General features: G+C 42.2%; 1 protein-coding gene across 1 annotated transcript; it reads right to left on the bottom strand.

Annotated features, from left to right (window-relative positions):
- Positions 1-84: 84 nt before the first annotated feature.
- Positions 85-19,137, bottom strand: lmtk3 (lemur tyrosine kinase 3). The gene is made up of 16 exons (XM_061050375.1): positions 18,942-19,137; positions 16,504-16,637; positions 15,958-16,105; positions 14,896-14,969; positions 14,578-14,696; positions 12,910-12,997; positions 12,127-12,275; positions 11,938-12,022; positions 11,637-11,758; positions 11,055-11,204; positions 4,696-10,945; positions 4,437-4,600; positions 3,989-4,116; positions 3,157-3,491; positions 2,988-3,072; positions 85-1,549 (listed from the first exon to the last, which is right to left on the bottom strand). Exons 1-16 carry the CDS (start codon positions 19,030-19,032, stop codon positions 1,416-1,418), a joined length of 8,256 nt encoding a protein of 2,751 aa, XP_060906358.1. The 5' UTR covers positions 19,033-19,137; the 3' UTR covers positions 85-1,415.
- Positions 19,138-19,817: the final 680 nt, after the last annotated feature.

The following is a 19,817-nucleotide window of genomic DNA, read 5'->3' as shown; positions in this document are numbered from 1 at the left end:
TAACAAATAGGTGTTTGGTGCTGGAGCTGTGGTTTTGGAAAGCTTCATGATTTAAAACCAAAACAATAATTTTGAAGAGGTTCATATTTTTAAGTTTTTATTTCCCCTCGTTTATACATTGTTCCCTTGAAAACCATGTTTAAACAATACAGGTTTTAAACCAACATTTAAACAGACTAAACAAATTGACTAGTTGGACCTGAACTGCATAATGGACTGTTATTAGTAGAAAATGGAGTAAATTAACAGATACACAAACAGATGGACTTATTTACTGATGAAAGGCATTGATTTTTCATGCTAAGCTACATTAACTGTCATTAAACAAGGGAAAAAAATGACAAGACAGCTAAATTCTTAGACATTGCAAAAAATGACACATTACAGGACGTAGTTTCATACAGATGGGCATATATTAACAAGTAAAATTATACAAAATACCTTCTCTTTTTTTTAGCAATTAATACGCTTGGGAAAATATTTGATTTATCTGTTATGAAGATCTTAGAGAAGGTATAACCTAGACGCTTTCTGTCCCAAACAAGGACAAATTATAGCTAAGTTTATAGACCGTATGTTACCCAGAGAAAAGCAAATAAATAAAATAAAATTATAAATAAGTCAATAGATCATCAAATAAAAAATACTGCATGGAAACTGGCTTTACATAAATAAATAAAACATTATGAAATTATAAATTAATAGGAATAACTTAAGAGAATTCTTTAGAATTATAAACATATCGAAGCATAGCTTGTTTCATAGTTCGTGCAGTCTAAGAATACATCTAAAAGTAAACAGCTCTAAAATGATATTGTATACATCTGTGTTATGATATTTGTACAAATGCAAATGAGTATTCTCAAATACAAGAGTCAAGTGATTTCTGTTCCAAACTGTTGCCTACAACAACAACTGACTGATTGCAATGAAAAACTTCTTTTATAAAGAGAGGACTGGAATCCAAGAGTTTACATAGACTGACGAATGACTAACCAAAGTGCATTCTCCGCTCATCTGGGGAACAAAACAACAAAATGAAGCAGAAAAAGAGAAGGTAAGCTGGTACACAGCAAGACTCCCACTGCATAGCTGTCAAATCTGTTTCAGATTTTACAAAGCTCCAGGCTCCTCTTCTCCTGACATATGCTGCCTTTTCCAAAAGACTTTTGTAGCCGAAGGCTTTGAATAAACTCTGTAAATAGTGGCAGGCAGGAGCACAACAACCCCTGTCATACAAAGTCCTGACGCTGGTAAAATCTGGAATGTGTCCAGCTTTTATATCGGGAGTCTCATTCTTCAGTTGCCTCTTCAATAAAAAAATAGCCTCTGGGTGAATGGCTGGTTGTTTGGGTTAATTTACTGGCCAGTCCAAGAGGGTTTGACTCTGAAGATTCCCACGAAAAGTTATGACATCACACCAAGTGGGGGTCGTTGGCAGGGCTGACCGTGAACCGCGATGATGTCACTGGATTAGCCCCCACAGGCGACCTTGGTTTGATTGATAACTCCTCTTTTCTCTTTGAATCTTTGCTCTTGGAGTTTGGTCCTGATGGGAAGAAAAACAAAATTAAGCATACAGCTTTGTATGTGAAAGCCTAGTTAATTTCCAATGATTTAGAGTTACAGTTCATAGTATCCCTTTAGTTCACTTAGACATAAAGTGTCTCCTTGTTTCCCCTTCTGTGTTGATTGTCTGGCCAGACAGGTAGAAATGTGCTTTGTCACTTCTTATGCTAGGATATCGTTTTTGTTGTTGTTGAGTTTTAACGTATTCATTCGAAACAAACATCTTGCACAGAATATAGTGATGTCTTAGTAAAATGTGGTAAAATTAGTAAAGCAATGTCAATCAGAACTAAATCCTCAGAGTAAGCTCAAGAACAGGTGATGTTTCAAATCCACTTTGTGGTTCTCCAGAAACATGAATGTCTCTCTGCAACAGGAGGAATGGGGAGTCGTTGAAATGTCTGCCTGTCGTCTAATCATCTCTTCATGACTGATACATGGGGCTTCAACAATGCTAACATATTCAGTGTGATTTTAGTAACAAGCCAAATACAAGGCTGCAGACACAATACATAACTGTTATCTATTAATATAATGGCACTGATGCAATAAGAGAGGTTTTAGTTATAAATAACTCAAAGGGAACACAGCGTCTTCTTTCAGCACTTAGAAGTTTCAACTCTGAAGGCAATGAAAGATCACCAAAGCATCTAATTTTGGAGTTTCTGCATGTCTGTGTTTGTGTACAGCCCGAAGGAAATTCTGAGCCCAAAGTTTCATTATTCTGTGAAATGAGGTGATCAGAGTTGGAGATGGAGAGAGGAAGTCAAGAGAGCAAATGAAAATGTGTTGGGGAAACACAGCTTAGGCCTTTATTTTTGAGCTAAGGATTTAATGTCCCAGCTCGGTTCCAGATGTCAGAATGTCGAGGGGGATAATTATAGAAGATTAATTCTGGCTGCATATTCGGAGAGGAGATGGTCGAAATGAGAGTATTTCATTTAGGTGGGTGGGGATGAGCTAAGGACTGTCAGATTGTATTACGTCATACTCCTGCTTAAGGTGAACACTGATTTTCAGCACATTTACAGAGAGAAACAGACTTAATGCAGGTTATCCTTGTAATCAGTGAGATTTGGAGTCCACAGCATGCAGACGAGACGTTCTCACAGCAGTGCTTTAAGCTGACAGCAGCATGCTAACATCCTGATACTGATACAACTCACTTTCTACTTTGAAAGTCCCCATTAATTCAAAATAAATGTCTCAATTTCTTATCACATGTCTTTAGCTGACTGTCACCTCCAACAATGGCAAAATAAGTTGTTTTATAGGCCTTCTTACAGTTGATGACTCATCCTCTAATCCTCTGATTTTTGTTTCCATCCTCCGTGAAACACTTGACCCACAAAGTGTTTAGCAGTTATGGCCCACTATGTTTGTTGTAAGATTGTTTTCACATTTGTTTCTGATCTTACCACGCAAATCCAGCTTGTTGCTTTTGACCGTCACTGGGGCTGGACTAGTGGGCGCTGAAGTGCTCAACTCATTGGTTGGAGTTTCCTGTTGTAATGAGACATAAAAGTTACCTTTGTTTCTGTACAATATGTTCTCATATCAGTTTTTTTTAAGTATGGTGGTTAATACCTGATCAAAAAGATATATCGTGACATCATCAAAAAAGGACACATTTCTTCCTCTGTCCTTCTCTCTGTCCATCGGCTCCTTGGGGGACTTCAGCAGACTCCTCAGTCCGACACGTTTGTCCACGTCTGTTTCCGTGACAACAATCACCCTGCGGGAGCTTTCGTCCTCCTGCTCATCCTCCTCCTCCTCGTCAGGGTCGCTTCCCGAGGACAGACCTCTCCGTCTTCCAATTCGATTTCCAATTGCTCCGTCCACATATCCCCGTTTACCGGTTTGGGTGAGGGGAAGAGTCAGAGCAAGAGGAGGAAGAGCGAGAGACAGGCGAGCTAGTTTTGCTGTGTAAAGTGAGAGGAGGAAAGAGATTTTGTTTTTAAACAAAAGAATCTGGTGAGATTCCTAGCAAACTATCCCTTCTTGTACAAACAGGATAGGAGAAGTGAATATGTTTATGTTCGATACATTTCGAACAAATGTTTTTTTATAACAAGACGGGAAGAGAAATTCAATAAAATACAGTCACATTTCAGTGACATGAAAGAATACATCTTGCCCAAAACTCAAGTATATTCAATACAGCCCTTTATTTATCCAGGCCTTTTACCTCTGAAGAACACACATTGATTTGAAAACTAACAATGACACAATTGAATTAAATAAAAATGCATTTGAAAAAAAGAGCACTCTTAAAAGGCTGGAAACTGTTGAGATTAATTAAACATGTGATTTTTCCAGACATAGGCCTATCATCATATAAAATAAAAGGCTGCATATTTCAGTTTGTATTCAATAATCACAGTAATGAATGTTTACAATATGTGCAAGATGAAGGTACCTTTCATGGCCTGGTTTGCAGTAGGCTGAGGGGTTGTGACCTCAGGTTGTTCAATCACAGTGAAAGGTTCATCTTTAGTTTCATCGGTCTCTGTCTGAATGCTTGGTGAACTTTCCAGCACCTCGAGGCTGTACAAACAACAACAACATAAACACACACAAAAAAACAAAAATCAATTCATTTATATTATTTTATAACACATTTAATAAAAATAACGTCAAGCTGAAAGATCTTGTTTCACAAATATCAGAAGGTTATCAGAAGTTATCTGGGTATTTCTGTCATCTATGCGTATTATTATTTCGATATTGATCAATATCGAATCGATTCGTTACCCAAAAAGAATCTTGACTTGAAATCGAATTGAATTGTGAGTTTGTGGACAATACCCAGCTATACAGCAGTTTGTTATTCAAAAAAAGATTTCAAAGTTTAGACTTTTTCATACCCTGCTTCCTCTTTTTGTTCTTCCTCAGTGACCAGAGTATTGCTGTTCTCTGTGATCTGCTCTCCCCAGGGCCGAAGCGTCACTGTGTCTTTAACAGTTGCCCCCCAAAGCACATTTGTTTTCACATTTTCACTGAGGGAAAACTGCAGCCTCTCCTCACACACCTGAAAATACAACAACAAAATAACAAAGGGGTAAATGAACTCAGAGAGACAATGTAAGCGCAATCTAACTACAAACCACGACATAACCTGCTCACCTGCATCATAAGGCCATTCTTTGTTGTCAACTTAGAGAGAGATCCCTGGTCTTTTACATCCAATGCTTGTCCTGGGGATCTCTGCCCAACATTCCTCTCGTCTTGAGGGGACAGCTTGTCCTGAGAGTCCAGGGTGACATCCGACACAAACTCCACCAGGTCGTCTGATTGTTCAGAAATCCTGCCCTCTCTCAATTTCACATCGTTCCCTTCAGGAGCCAAGGGGCCACATTTCCCCTCAGACGTATCACTATCACCAACAGTGCACGCTTTCTGATCAGGTGTTTTCTTTAAAGATTCCAGAAACTCCAGGTTCCCCAGAAAAAGGTCACCCAGAGAGTCTTCCTCATCCCCAGATATACAGCAAAGTTTTTCCAGTTTTTCAAAATCCTCCAGGGGCTCCTCATCTATATCTTTCCACTCAGAAATGAGTAATTCTGGCAGAGTGTTGAGGGGAACTTGAGCTGAAGATGAGTTGGTGGTTTCCTGGGTTAGATTATTTTGTCCATCCTGCCTCTCTGTGTTTGGTGCAAGGTTGCTATCATCGACCAGTGTTACATGCACAGAGGGAAGGTTGAGATTGGCTGAGATCCCTACACTCTGAGTAGTAGCCGGTGGATCTGAGACATCAGTGGTGTGAGTTGGAGAAATAAATGGCTCGGTCTCGGTACTAAAGTCTTCTAGATTAATGGGACTAATAAACTCCTCTGACTCTACAACAGATGGGGGTGGACTAGGAAAAGAGTCATCTAAACTCTCCAATTTATCATCCTGCACGTCGAGGTCTATGCTTGGTGGAGGACTAGGAAAATCCACAGAGCTAAAATTGTCTACCTGTGGATCTGACTGATCTACCTCCTGCATATCAAGGTCACTGGGGCAAGAGATTGGATTGGAGGGAACAGGCATTTCTCTGTAATCCTCCTCTACATTCCTAATGCTTACTTCATCTTCTATGCTCTCCTCGGCAAGCCATGGTCTCATTTCAGCCTCTGAATCTAAGCCTGACTCAACATTTTCCTCGTCTGACAAGTTCACATCAGGAGCTTCACTAATGCATATGGATATATTTGTTTTATTCTGACTGAGGTGGTTCTCAAAATGTGATCTTGCGTCTTCGTCAGCATCCTCAGCTAATGCCTGCCCCTCTTTTTGCATGTTGCAGAGGGGATTCTGAGGCCATCTGTTAAAATTGTGATTCTTCTCTGTCTCTGTGGAGTCCAGCAGACCTTCCCCTTCACTGACTGACTCTATGCATGACACAGTGGATCTCTCTTTGTACTCCTTCTCTGGGATTTCTTTATTCTCTACTTCAATATCTCCTCTCAGTTCTTTGTCGAGGATGCCAGTTTCTCCAAAGCTCTCAATATTTTCCTCCTGCTGTATGTCAACTGCTTGGACAATGAGCTGGTCCTCGTCTTCTTCAGACTCCCACTTTTCCTTCATAGCAACGTTACAAGCAAGTCCTTGGGTTTCATCGTTCCAGGTTTCTTCACAGCCCTCCAAGATGGCAGGGTGAGGTTCACTTCCTGCAAGTTCGTCATTTTCTTCAGTCTCCCAAAACTCCTGACCCACAACAAGCCTCTCCCCAACCTCCCAGGCCTTGTTACTGAACCCAGAGAAAAACTCTGATCGAAGTTCAGCGTCCTGGCTCCTCCTCTCTGGAGTGGCCCACTGGTCATTTTCATCAGGCCACAAACGCAAGTCCCTTGACTCAGTGAAACGCTGGCAGTCAAACTCTCCTTTCACAACACTAGATTCTGTACGTTCCTCATCCTCCCCCAGGACACTCCATAACTCTTTAGTCTTTACCTCTAGGCCCACACAAGGGTCTTCATCCGTATTGTTAGAAGGCTCCCTCAGATGTACTGCTCCTTTGAGGGGTGACTTTTCCTTCAAAGCATTACAAAGCTCTGCCGCAGCTAGCTGTTTATCGGTCTCTGTCGTGGCCTGTTTTTCTTCGCTGCCGTCAGAGCAATGCAGGTTTCTCAGGCCCAGCTCATTATGGTCTAGACGGGGACTCGTTTTATGTCCTTCCAGCTCTTCAACAACCTCCACATCCCAAGAAGAACCTATCATCTCTTTTTCATAGATGGACCTCCCATCATCACATGGCTCCACTTTCAACTGAGTGGTGTCACCTTTCTTAATGCCATGCAGTTTAGATAGTCTTGAGTCTTTGTCGTCAACTTGGGATGTTATCACAAATTCCACAGAGTCATTTCCAAATTTTTGGGAGTCCACTGCAGAGAGATTGATATCAGTCTTTGTAACGCCCGTGTAATCATTGTTTATCTGCCCTAACATGCATTCCTTTGACTGGCTGCCAGATAGAGACTCAATCAATATATTTGTCTCAGCCATGCTCTTAGAATGAAGGTTTACATCATTTTCTTTACAGTCCTGATATTTGCAATCTGCTATTTGAGAGATAATACCGTCTCTGAGGTGGTTGTCAATCGGATACCCACCACAGTTTCGGAGCCCTTTTTCATCATCTAAATCTGAAAACAACTGATCAATGAAGTCAACGCAGTTCTCGACCTGCAAATCATCACCAAACATTGTTGAATTTATGCTCTCATTTTGAAAAATGCCAGAATCGTCTCTCTGTGTTGACTCCAGCCCTTTGTTAAGAATATCTTTTTCTTTACTGAAATGAGAGATGGCATTTTCGGGAGCATCTTGATTCAGAGTACTCCTTTCGTCACACATCTCAATAGTCGTCTTTTCTACAGTTTCTCTTCTCTTATCCAACGTCTGTATGCTGTTTCTTAAGGGGCTCTTGTGACCCATCTCCCCTTCCTCCTCTGTTTTTTCCTCTATCCCTGTTAGTGTTCCCCGATCCCCTCCTCGACCACTGCTTGGTCTGGAGGCGACCAGTCCATCACTGCTCCTCCTGTTCATCCCATCGCTCTCCCAGTCACTATCTGAGAAATAGGCAGAGTCCCGATGTGGTGTTTCATTTCCCAGAGCTCGCCAACTGCTATTCCCAGCTCCTCCTCCTCCTCCGGTACCCGCCCATGAGTCACTGGGTGTGAGGCAGTCGGCTGAGCTGGAGGTCATAGGTGACAGTACTGAGTCAGTTGGCGTGGTAAGTGAGACATCAGTGGATGGGTCCCAGTCTGGAGTGGTTGGAGTGGCGGCAGGAGTAGATGACATTTGAGCAATGTGACGTTGTTCTTCCTGACTTGCATCATTGTGTTGAAACAAATTGTCTCTTTTGGCGTTCTGCAAGTCATTAGCTGCTGTGATGTGATTAGAGTCAACTACAGAAATGTTATCATTATGGTGCTTTTCTTTGTCATTGTCATTCGACATGGTATTGGTCATTCCACATGTTTCTCTGTCAGGGCTGCTGGGCTGTAGTTCTTCCTTCATTATGTCACCATTCCCTATAACGGCAGCCTTTTGAGTATCTCTTTTATTTGTGTTAGATTCTTTAACATCCTCTGTTGACTCAGAAATTGACCGCTCTAAAAGATCTGTATGCTCTCCCCTGGAAGGTAAAGCAGGGCCATCTGCACACTCCTCCTCGTCTTTTTGACAACCTAGTGTTTGGTTGTGCAGGAGACCATTTTTGGGCATGATTTCTGAAAACACAAACTCGTCAGATTGGCAGAGGTCACCATTGCTGTCATTTTTGAGAGGTTGTTTGTTAGATCCTATGTGAAGGATTGGGATCCCAGGTCTCTTGGAAACTTTAATCTCACTCTTTTTAGCTCGCTTTGTCACTTGGGCGTAGATTGCCTCAGTTTGAGTATCATCTTTTCCTTTGCTGGATGCTCGTATGGCGCTCTCTGACTGAAATCTGATGGTCTGAGCAGAGTTTGGGTCAATGCATATGGACTCATATTCAGGAGACAGTGGAGTAGGGGAGTAAGAAGGGTCTGCTTCTTTTTTGTCTGCAGCTGCCTTTTGTCTAGATATGATTTCAGTAAGGAAGGTCTCTGCTGATTGGATCTCCTTTAGGAACTCCTCCCTGGTCATTTCTGTTCTCTGAGGCTCCTTCTCAGGCTGCTGCAGTTCTGACTCCTGCTTGCCGATTGTTATCTCAGAGAGGAGAGAGCGGGATCTCCTTATACCCTTTGAGTAGGCTTCTTCAGCCTCAGTGTATGAGGGAAGGCCTGGGGCACAGACATAGGGCCGCAATCTGGATCCTGCTGGATAGAGGTATTTTACTGGATCAGGCTCTGATCCTCCTTCTGTACCTGGATCCATTCTTCCTGTGTCTATCTCTGTGAGGAAAAGATCTCCCTGGAATGTTTCTTTTGTGACTGAATTGTCCTCCTCAGCTCCTGTCCTGCTGCTGGGTTTCTCTGATCCCCATGAATGAGTTGCTGAACCCAACTCTGTGATCAGTGACTGGGAGCGGCGCATGCCTCTGTTTGGAAGCAAAAAGTTCCCCCATCTCTCTCCATCTCCTTTCTCTACCTTCTCTCCCTCAAATGAAGTCTCTTTCTTGGACTCATTAGACTCTGTCACGCTTGATATCTCTGTCAGAAACAGATGCATAGGGGATTTCTTAGCAGCAGCCACAAGTTCTGCTTGAAGTTCAGCATCTTCCCTCCAAATGCTTGGCAGGATGGTGTCAAGGCGTGACTGAGTCCTTTTCATCCCCCTGGAGAAAAACTCTGAACAGGTTGGGTCTGCATCTTCAGATAGGCTGGAATGAGTAACAGTAGTCCCACCGCTTTGTCTCTCAGGGGACATGAAGGGAGAGTCATCCTCATCTGAGTAGGTGGGACTCGATGAGGACTGTCTCTCGATCAGGGGGTTTGTTGGCTGGGGACGGGGTAAATTGCGATAAATAGGGCGCAGCGGGTTTTCTCGACGAATAGGGGAGTCAAAGTCTTTTACACGAGAATGAGAAGTCTCCTTGGAGTTGTGCAATGATACTGAGTGCCTGGTAACCCCCTCTCTGTCCGACAAGTCACAGGATAGCGGGTCTCTATGAGATCTCTGCATCTGTGGCTTATTGTATCTGGAATAAGTCTCTGCTGTGTTATAGCTGTTATAGATGTTGCAGCTCCTTTGTGGTTTCGTGTGGGGAGGAAGAGGTGGGGGACACATTTGGGGGGGTTGGGGGTAAATTGGGTGGCTCGATGGGGGAAGGGATGGGGAAAGGGATGGGGATGGGGGAAGAGTCTGTCGGGCCCTGTGAAGCCCAAGGTGTTCAAATGTGGAAGGTGGGCAGCTGCTCATATGATGGGGGTCTGTTTCAATTTTTCCACCAATGGTGTAATGAGGCAGTCCTCTGTATCCAAGCGGAGGGACAGGGAGGGGGCGTGAGTGAAGGTGGTTAGACATTGACATTGAGCGAGGCTTGGGAGGGAGTACAGGGGCTTGAGAACTTTCAGATGACTTTTTATCTGCATTGCTGCTCTTTCTCTTCTCCTCTTCATCATCATCTCCCAAATCCACCACTGAGAAGTCAGTCACTCTACTTGAAGTGTCTCTAAACTCAGCAACACCAGTGTTTGGCATCTGCAGTTGAACCTCGCTTGATCTGACAGTCTGGAGGCCCTTTCCGTATTTGTCAGAAGAACAATAAGGGACTCGCTCTTTTCCCAACATTCCACTACGAATCTCCACCAGCTCCACATCTCCATGGCACATCGAGTCAGAGCGAAACGACGACTGGGTCTTTCCTTTGAGAGTTGGCGATTTGTCCTGGGGAGTGTGCTCCTCTAGTCTAATGTAATACTCGCTGGCAAGAGAAGGGCTGCGGGCACTTATCACTGGAACCACAGTGGGAGTGTCCAAAGACTGTCTGTGGTTGTTGTTCACAGTCGGGATCGGCTGAGGGGGAGGAAGAGGTTTGTAGCCCCTTCTGGCATGAGCTTTCTCCCAGAAATACTCAAAATTCAAACCTTTGCTGGTTTCAGTGACAGTAAGAATATCGTCCAGTTCTGAAGAAGACGGGGTGATACAGTTCCCCACAGGGTCCAGCAGAGGGTATGAGTTGTCTCTGTCCTCCCTGCCATAGTCTCTCTCCCTGTGCCTTTCATTTGCTGCAGTCTGGAAAGCAGGTGGACGGAGTAGGTCCCAGCGTCTTTCAAATGACTCCTCGCTCTCCCCTCTCCTTCCTCTGCCATCCTCATACTCCTCATCCTCTTCATCTTCTTCCCCGACACTCCCCCTCACCATTCCTCGCTCAGCGGCCAGGAGGGAGGAGAGGAGGAGGAATATTTCTGCTACAGGGGGCCGTTGAGATGGAGGTAACCAGCAGGACTGCATGATCTCATACCTGAAAAAGTTACATGAGGAGGTGAGTTTGGAGAGACACAACTAGAGTATTATTTCTTTCTATTCAAATAACCATCATTTCTGCACAATACACTTAGTGTAGTACTGACCAGTAGTCAGCATGGGAGAGTTTGAGTCTTGGCTGGGCGAGGGTGATCTGTCGCTCCCTAATTACGAAGGTCAGCACCTCTTCGTCGCTTAGGTGTCTGTGGGGCTGAGACCCAAACTCAAACAGCTCCCATATAACCACTCCTAAGGACCTAGAAGAAGAAAAAAAAGATGAAGAGATGGTGCAGGACATATCATCAAAGACCTTTTAGGTTTTTGTTATGCAATACTATTATATCCAACACCTTCCAAGTGCAGAAAACTCCAAGAGGCAAAATAAGAGGCTTTGTTTAGAAAATAACTTGTTTTGAGAAGAAACGGGATAATAACCATGCTTCTCGATTTTACTTTGCAAGCAGACATCTTTCTTTACTTTTGTTTTTTGATTGCAGAATATTTTCTTTTTGTCTTAATAAATAACTAAATGTTTAGAAGGCAATATGTACATGAAATATTTAAAAGTTTGGTCTATCCTTTGTATTCTATTTGACGAAGTAATATTCCCACGAACAAGCCAAAACCAGCCTTAGATGCATTTTTTCTGCAGAACTGTATGAGACAATTGTTAGAGCATTAAAACATACCACACGTTGCTGGTTTTTGTTTGGTCTGTAACAATAAGAGATCCCCTGTACTCCTCAAGCAGCTCCGGAGCAATCCAGCGTAGTGGAATCCAAAGCTTGTCAGGAGTAAGGTAATAGTCCTCCTTCAAAAAGACAAACAGCAAGAATACATGAGATGCTGTGGACATTTTTCTTATCCGACTATTTGCATTATTTAAATAAAGAATATTATGGTTTGGTTCCTAAAATCAAAAACAAAGAATTTAAAATAACTACTCAGGTAGTTATGAATTATACATTTATCAAGCAATGATCCACATACCTTATAATGGTTGTGAGAAAGGCCATAGTCCCCTATCCTTACAGTGAGGTCAGATGTCAGCAGGCAGTTTCTTAAAGCCAGATCACTGCACAAAGCAGAACACAACCTCAGAAAATCAGCCACAATGGACAGAGATATTCTTTAAAGACTTAGATCCTGATTTTCTACAGAGATGAAGGCGCGACTGACCTGTGGATGTAGTTGCTTTCATGAAGATGCAGCAGGCCAGAGGTGATCTCAAAAGCCATTCTTTGAAGAGTCAGGAGGTCTCGAGTCAGCAGGTCAGGAGTCATCCCGTCTGACTTGCGTTGGGCTCTCAGATACCTCTTCAGGTCACCCTTTTTATACCATTAAGACACAATGCAAGCAGTTACTTGTATGCAGACTTTAATATATGTTGAGTTCAAGCCAGGTCAGCTGTGAGTGTTTGCCAAGTGTCTGTGCTTTTCTCCTAAAACAGAAATAAAACTCTCAGGGAACAACCTATAGGCCAAGAGGATATTGGCGACTTCTGCAATAAATATGCCTCTTTTTAGGTGTTTTCTATCACAGAGCCTTAAAAGCACCCAGCGATTTGGTAATGAGCTGGCAGCCTTGTATTAGTCATTTGTGCTTCAGGAAGGGCAAGGAAAAATGAGGGCCCTATAAAAGGATGAGAATTATCTGAGAGGAAAGGACAATGGGAGACTTTATCAAACAGGATAATAGCAGTCTAGCAGAGGTCCCCTAGTGATGTTTGGCTTCTCTCACTGTGTTGGTATAATTGATCTGCTTGTGTCTTGTTTGGCCAAAGAGTAACTCATAAGGCTTCCTTAATCAGTCAGTGATTAAGCTAGCTGAGGGAGGGAAAACAAACTGATTGTAGGGATACAAGACTAATTTCAGCGACTCTGTAACATTTAAAAATGTATCTATACTCATGTAACTACATTTTACTTTGGTCCAGTATTTCAGTGGCTGACAGGAACTTACCAGCTGACAGAACTCCATTACCAGGAGGAAGGGGATGCTCTCACTACATTGCCCCAAACACTGAAGGATGTTGGGATGTTTAAGACTCCTGAACAGAAGAGGAGAAGCCAGGGAGCAAAAAAGATAATTAGAAAAATATAATTATTGAATTAAACTTAATTTATTACAGTATCATATTACAGATAGATAGATGAGTGGGTAGATAGATAGATTGATTGATAGGAAGGTAGATGGGTGGATGGAGGGATAGATTAGACAGACAGGCAGACTGACAGAAAGATAGATAGAGAGGTGGTAATAAGCTGGCAGCTTCAGTACCACACATTTTAAGATAGAGACTGTGATAGAAAAGAAGAGGATGCCCTTGTATGAAGCACTTCAGCAAAGCCAAATTAAGTGTGAATGGAAGTTGGAAAATTGAAATGAAGCGTATCAGTGTTTTTTTGCCTAATGTTGCATGTGTGTGGTGTGTTTTCATCCAACACAAAATGAGTGAGAAGATGGCGTGGCAAGTGGAGGGTTTCTTCCTCAGCAGAAGCAGACAAAGACGGCAGTAAACAGCACAACCATATTTAAGACGTTTTGGGTGCATATTTATATGTGTGAGAATGTATGTATGAGAGAGACAGAAGGTTTTGCTCAGAGAAAAAAGGAAAGGAAAGAGAACAGACAGCCCTGTCCTTGAATGCTTCCTCTTGAGTGTGTTACAGACAAAGAAGGACAGCCAAAACACAACTAAGATTCTGAGACAAGCTCACTTAATATGTTGATTCAGTTGTCATTGTCAAGAACAAGTCATCGCTCCTGACCTCTTTTTTTTTTTTTTTTTTTGCCAAATCAATCAGCATTTGGCAAATGGCAAATGGCAAATGCTAATTTGTACTCCTTGATAAAAGCCTTTCTTGGTCTGATATATCAGTATCACATGGTGGCTACTATTGCCTGATGTCAGCTTAGGTTGAACATAGAGTAAACTACACTCTTCCTTGACTAAAACTGTACTTGTTTTGTTAAGACATGCTGCTTATGATGGCTAACGCTAGCTATTGTTAGCTAACATTGAACATAAAATGAATTGCCTTTTTTTCTTGTTCAAAGCCTCATCAAGTTTGTTGTGACCATTAGCTTACAGTGCCTTGCCTGAGCTGTTGAAAGCTAACATAGGATGAACTTATTAAAATCATTCCAGTGATTAGAATCACGCGCTAAATTTACTATAATCCAACAAGCTTCTCTTGTGGTCACAGTTGTCCCTTCATCATGTTGTCCCTATATTCTAGTAATCTTTTGTTCAATTCCATTATGATAGATTGGTATGGCAATATTTTTTATATTTACATTTTTAATAGAACAATGGAAGAGAGGTTAGAATCTGTACTGAAACATTAGAGATATCAATATTTAAAGTCAAGAAAAATGCTATGCAAATGCAAATTGATATCATTAGGCTACAAGCTGTGGATAAGGGGATTTCAATGCATTGCCCTAGGACAACAAACTGGTACACTGAACACTTGACTTTGAAAAACATAGCAGTCTCCATATTGTGTCATGTTAAAATGATATTGAGATGGGGGACAAAGGAGCTGGGAACATTATAACGCTCCCAGTGTAACTATAGTCATGCATTAAGTACCAAAAATGGTTGCCACAGTCTCAGCATCTCACCTGTATGGCTCAGACTCAGCCAAGAACTTTCTCTGCTCCAGGGGGCTGGCACTGACACGAAGCTCCTTCACCACAGCCTGAGAGGAGCTGCAGTCACACAGCACTTCAGCCAGGATCACCTACGAGAGATAAATTAACAATGATGTGGTAGAGTTCCCAGTAGAGGCAGTAAAAGGACTATTTTGAGTCACTATTTTGATCTTGTTGGTAGCCAGTATCAAATGTAACAGAGCAGAGCATACTGTAAGAAAGAAGAAGCTATGATGTGTTTTAAATGACAACACAATGATACATGAGTTTGAGAGGTGATCTTCTTACCTTTCCGAACCAGCCATTCCCTATCTCCTGAAGGTAGTTTAAAGCGTGTCTTTTGAAGCACTGAGACTTGGAGTCTGTAACAAAGGAGAGAAGTAACATCAGGGTTGCTTTATTGTTTGTAACAGAGAGATATATAATCCTTTTTAACATCCCATTTGTTAAAATTGCATTTTGATCCCAGAACTAGTTGACGTTCTTAAACACACAGTTTGTTATTTCTGCTGCTAGATGTCTCACATTTAAAAAAATAACAGAAGACAAAGTGTAATGATCTTGTTAAGTAGAGTGAGTGCATCATTACACTGAATAAAGGGGATCTTCTCTTTGCGTGAACATCGTTGTAAAGAGTGTGGATAGTGTACACCACTCAATAAATCTATTTACCTTGCCATGAGGAACATTCATTCTGTGCTCTTTTTGGAGACCCCAGTGGACAAAGTGGTGCGTCTTGTCTCATAGCTCCTGTTTTGTTATGACTGGCTAAGATGCTATTCACCCAGTACTGTGCTACAAACCCAGTGTGCTTTGGTAAGTCAGATTGAAACAGCATCATACCAGTTAATCACTCAACAAGGAAGGTTTGTTACATAACATGCCATTAATGTAAAGTTGAAATTAAGCATGGACAACCTATCAACAGATGAAAACGCAAACAGACTAAATGTGCGCCTGCATAATTTTGCAAGTTAAAGTCATATTTACATATACACTGAGAGAAGTAAAGACATTTTTGAAGGAAAGGGGTCTTTATCGAGGGACTCAATTCCCGTCCTGAGGCTAAAAGCCATTTTGATATCTGTAAGTTGTGCTGATAAAATCCCTTTCTGGGATCATATTTCTAACTTTTAGCTTGTAAGAAGCACTGATGCAAAATTTCTTCAGATCAGAGTTTCCACTCCATTGGAGTTTGGCAGCTGGTTGTACACCCAGTTTGAGACCTTTAATGGATCCGCATCAGTGACTTGAGCAACAGACCGTGAGGGAGGTCAGGGCAGGACAGAACTTGGGTTAAGGGGGTTTGAGGTGTTTGGAGCAGAGTGAGAGCTGTTTGGAAGTTGTTACCTGCTCCGTCCTGCAGGGCGGGGCAGTTGGACCTGTCTCTGACTGGCAGGGTGTAGACCTCAGGGAGGGAGGGACATGATGACAGGCTGTCCTCCTGTATGGGACTTGAGCCGCCGGAGCACTCTTCCCCGTCTGCATTGTCAAACTCCTGTTTCAGCCATAGAAGAACACAAAAATCACAAAACTGGCATAATCAGAAATATAAAACAACCTGTACTTTTCCCACTTAATGATAGGGTTGGATTTAGTGGTAAGTACCAAGACAGACAACAACAAAGCAGCCATTCTGAACTAATGACCCCTGCCTGTGAGCTACACAGCAACTCAGGTCTAAATGTGCAGGCTTAGCTGAGATTAGTCTGACAGATGATTATTGACCATTTCTACTTCATTAAACTGGAATTACTGACTCCTTTCCCCACTTCCATACAGTTTATCAAGTCAAGCCCAAGTTAAAAAGCATACCAACATGCAAAAAAAAAAGGTGTGACAAGAAAAAAGAAAGCAGCGATAGGTGAATAAATCTCTTACATGTTGAAGACTTACATTGAACCCCACTCCTCCTCTCTTACAGCACAGGCAGGTCAGGAGCAATAGAACAAAAGAGACGAGGCCCGAGCAAGAGATGAGGATGACGATGTAAGGTGGAGGAGAGAGGGATGCAGTCCTGGTCTGGGAGACTGCGAGGAAGACAGGTAGAAAATACAAAGGAGGAAAGGCTTTAAACAGGGAAATGCATGGTATTTGTGCTTCTATAAGGGGGACACACTGTTAGGTTTGAGTGAGAAAGAGAAGAGACCACTGAATTGGAAACGTGTAAAATCTTGTTACATAGCTGGTTTGTTTAGAGGGAAACCATTGGAGCGTTTTCTTAGCGGCAGGCTTGGAACACAGTGAAGAACCCCAATGGACAGCTTGCACCAGGGGGGTTTGGGGGGTTAAGCAGGAAAAAAAACGAACTCGAAGATTAAATAAATACTTATTGGAATCAGTAAAAACAAGAGAGACTGGAATAATTGTTGAAAATAGGATAATATACCATTCCAGTAAGGAGAAAAAGCATAAGGAGAGAGGGGAAATATCAGAAATGACATTCCACGGAGGAAACAGTTAAGAAGCAGGGAGGGGTGGCTGGAGTTTCATTTAGGTAAAAGAGGAGCGCTAACTGGGAAGGGTTGGAAAGAATTACTCAAATCAGGAAGGTTGACTACTCAGGTGAGAGAGGGAGGGATCGGGACATTTGATAATTGTACCTCAAAGTAGTTGATTGAGTGAAGTGAACCATCTGTAGAAAAGAAAAGGGGCAGGGCAGGGTGGTTAAATACCCGTCAGGTTTTTAACTATTTAAATACTGTAGCAAAAATAGGTCAAACATTACATCACTTATAACAAAGATAACAAGAGAGAGCAACAGTGACACCTTGAAAGAACCAGTAGATGGGTTAAAAGGGGAAAGGACATATATAATATATAAACATTAATATTTAAACCATGCCTGAGAATACATGACTAAGCCTGTTGTTTCAAAGTGTAAACAAAGCTACATTTAAGCCTGAGCCTAATACTAGCAAGAGCAGAGCTGGAATTACACCATGTGCTATCCCATGTTTTTATTTATTGCTGTTTTTAACATAATAAAATGCACAGATCACAATCTTGAATTAGCTTATGCGGAAAAAAATGAGAATGCATTGAAAAAGTAGCCGAATATAACCCATGGTGCTACATGAACATTGAAACTGTCCCTTAAAATGTAACTTCACTTATGGTTTCTAAGTCATGTCTTAAAATATCCCAAATTCATTTTGCATTTCTACTTAGATCCCAAAATACATTCATTCATGAGGTCATGATAATAGTATCACAGCAAACATACATTTTAAAGATTATTTAAAAATGAACCAATTTAATAAATATTAAGAGAATAAGCACTCCAGTAAAACCACAAGACATGAAAGGCTGCTAAATATGCATCCCCTGTTTGCATTGGCACCTTAACCAAATCGTTTATGTTGTATTTTATTTGTTTTCGTGCTGACAAAAAGTTGCAACACAGACAGAGCAGAATGCTGTGCAAGTTTTAGGAAGGATGCATTCAAGAATATAAAAATAAACAAAAACGGGTATACTGGGTTGCAATAGATTTGCAATCAGCTTTCTAACACGAAATTTCGCCAATGAAACAGACAATAGCAACCTCATTTACATTCTAATTGCTGATCCTTGTAGGTTACCTGCAACACAGAGGCTGCGTGAAAACTGAATGACCCCTCTGGTTGTGTTCTTACCTTAGACATGCACCTCAGACATACAACTATAATGCTGATGCACAATTCCTATGCAGTGCTATTCTTTCATCTTTCCCGAGACAGATGTCCAGACAGACACTGCATATAAATAGGAAGCTAACACAGGGCCTTTTCCACCAGCTCCGGTGCCAGCAGCTCTTATCAAAACAATACACCACAATACAATGACTGCACACATTACACAAACACAACACTCTGCCAGATCTTTTTTGGGTAGAAGAAGACGTGTTCAGATGGAGCAAAATAAAGATGCCACCAGTGGTTAATAGGCTAAATCATCTCCAGTGCCCAGCAGAGGCTATTTATAGAATAAATGGTCGACGATTTTAGCCTGCTATTCATACAGCATGCTGTTTTTAAATGCCATCGATGTCAGGCCCGAGATCGAAACGCCTCCTAATATTTTCATCACTGCATGCAAATATGGTACCCTACCCATCTCCAAATCAGCCTCGCTCCTGTTTTCATTAAGTCAGCCACGTAGACTACGGCAGTAACCTATTAATTCGCATTGTGTCTCAACCATACAGGCTAATAATACAGTATCACCCCCCAATGTAAAGAGGCCCTTTTTCATAACTGACTACATCCCCCCCTCTTTTCTCCTTTCTAACGCATCACTGACAGGGTTTCAACATCCCCCCCCCCCCCCCCTCCTCCACCGACTCCGCTCACCTTCCCTCTGCGGGGCTCCGAGCGCTCTCTCCGGGCTCAGGTAAGACATGATCCCCGCCAGCGCTACCATCACCCAGCAGTGTGGCCGCATCGTCGCCGCGTCCGGAGCAACAACAACAACAGCATCGGTGTCCTTCTCTCTCCGTTCCCCCCCGCCACGGTCTGTGCCGTCTTCGGGCTTGCGCTGTCTCTGTCACCCCCCTCCTCTCCGCTTTTTCTCCTAATAATAAAGAGCGTCTCCTCGCCTTCCTTGTTGTGCACCCCTCCTCCTCCCTCTCGCTTCTCCCCCTCCTCTAATCTGCAATTAAACACGGTGTGAGAGATGCTCTATTGTGCATCCTCTGCCTCCGTCCGTGTGGAGCTCCTGAAAACAACCATCGGCTATTTCTCCCATAAATATAAGTCTTTCTCTCCGATCGCTCTCCCTGTGTTGAGGGTCGTCTGTGTTTTTCTCCTCCGCCTGCCTACGTCAGACACACGGCGCGCATTGTCATGGTCTAAGCTCGATCATCATTATGCACTATAGGGAGAGAAAAAAAAAGAAAGAAATCTGTGGTAATATTCCCACAGGGAGCTGATGGTGTGCATGTGGTGCTCCAAAGTGGGATGATATTGATCCCAAATTGGATGTTTAATCCCTTAAACTATCACTTCATTATTCATTTGATGGACCCTTTTAAATAATATTAAACATTGAGGATTACTCTAAATAAGTAGGGATAGGCAATTTAATATATTAAAGGTGATATGACCACTCATAACTGCACTTCATTAAAATGATCTCTTTATTTTCCAGCAAATAATTACAATCCAGTTTTGTGCACAATTTATATTGGCCATTTATTTTAAACAGACTACTCAGTTTTTTCCATGTAC

The sequence above is a fragment of the Labrus mixtus genome, chromosome 11, assembly GCF_963584025.1.
Source record: "Labrus mixtus chromosome 11, fLabMix1.1, whole genome shotgun sequence".
NCBI lineage: Eukaryota > Metazoa > Chordata > Actinopteri > Labriformes > Labridae > Labrus > Labrus mixtus.
Note: the sequence above shows the minus strand (reverse complement) of the source record. Positions and strands in the feature narration are given on the sequence as shown.

Coding starts and splice junctions, on each gene's coding strand:
- lmtk3 (XM_061050375.1), bottom strand. CDS start 19,032: ATGCGGCCACACTGCTGGGTGATGGTAGCGCTGGCGGGGATCATGTCT. Junction 12,276..12,909: donor TAATGGAGTTCTGTCAGCTG/GTAAGTTCCTGT, acceptor TGGTATAAAAAG/GGTGACCTGAAGAGGTATCT. Junction 12,023..12,126: donor GAAAGCAACTACATCCACAG/GTCAGTCGCGCC, acceptor TGCTTTGTGCAG/TGATCTGGCTTTAAGAAACT.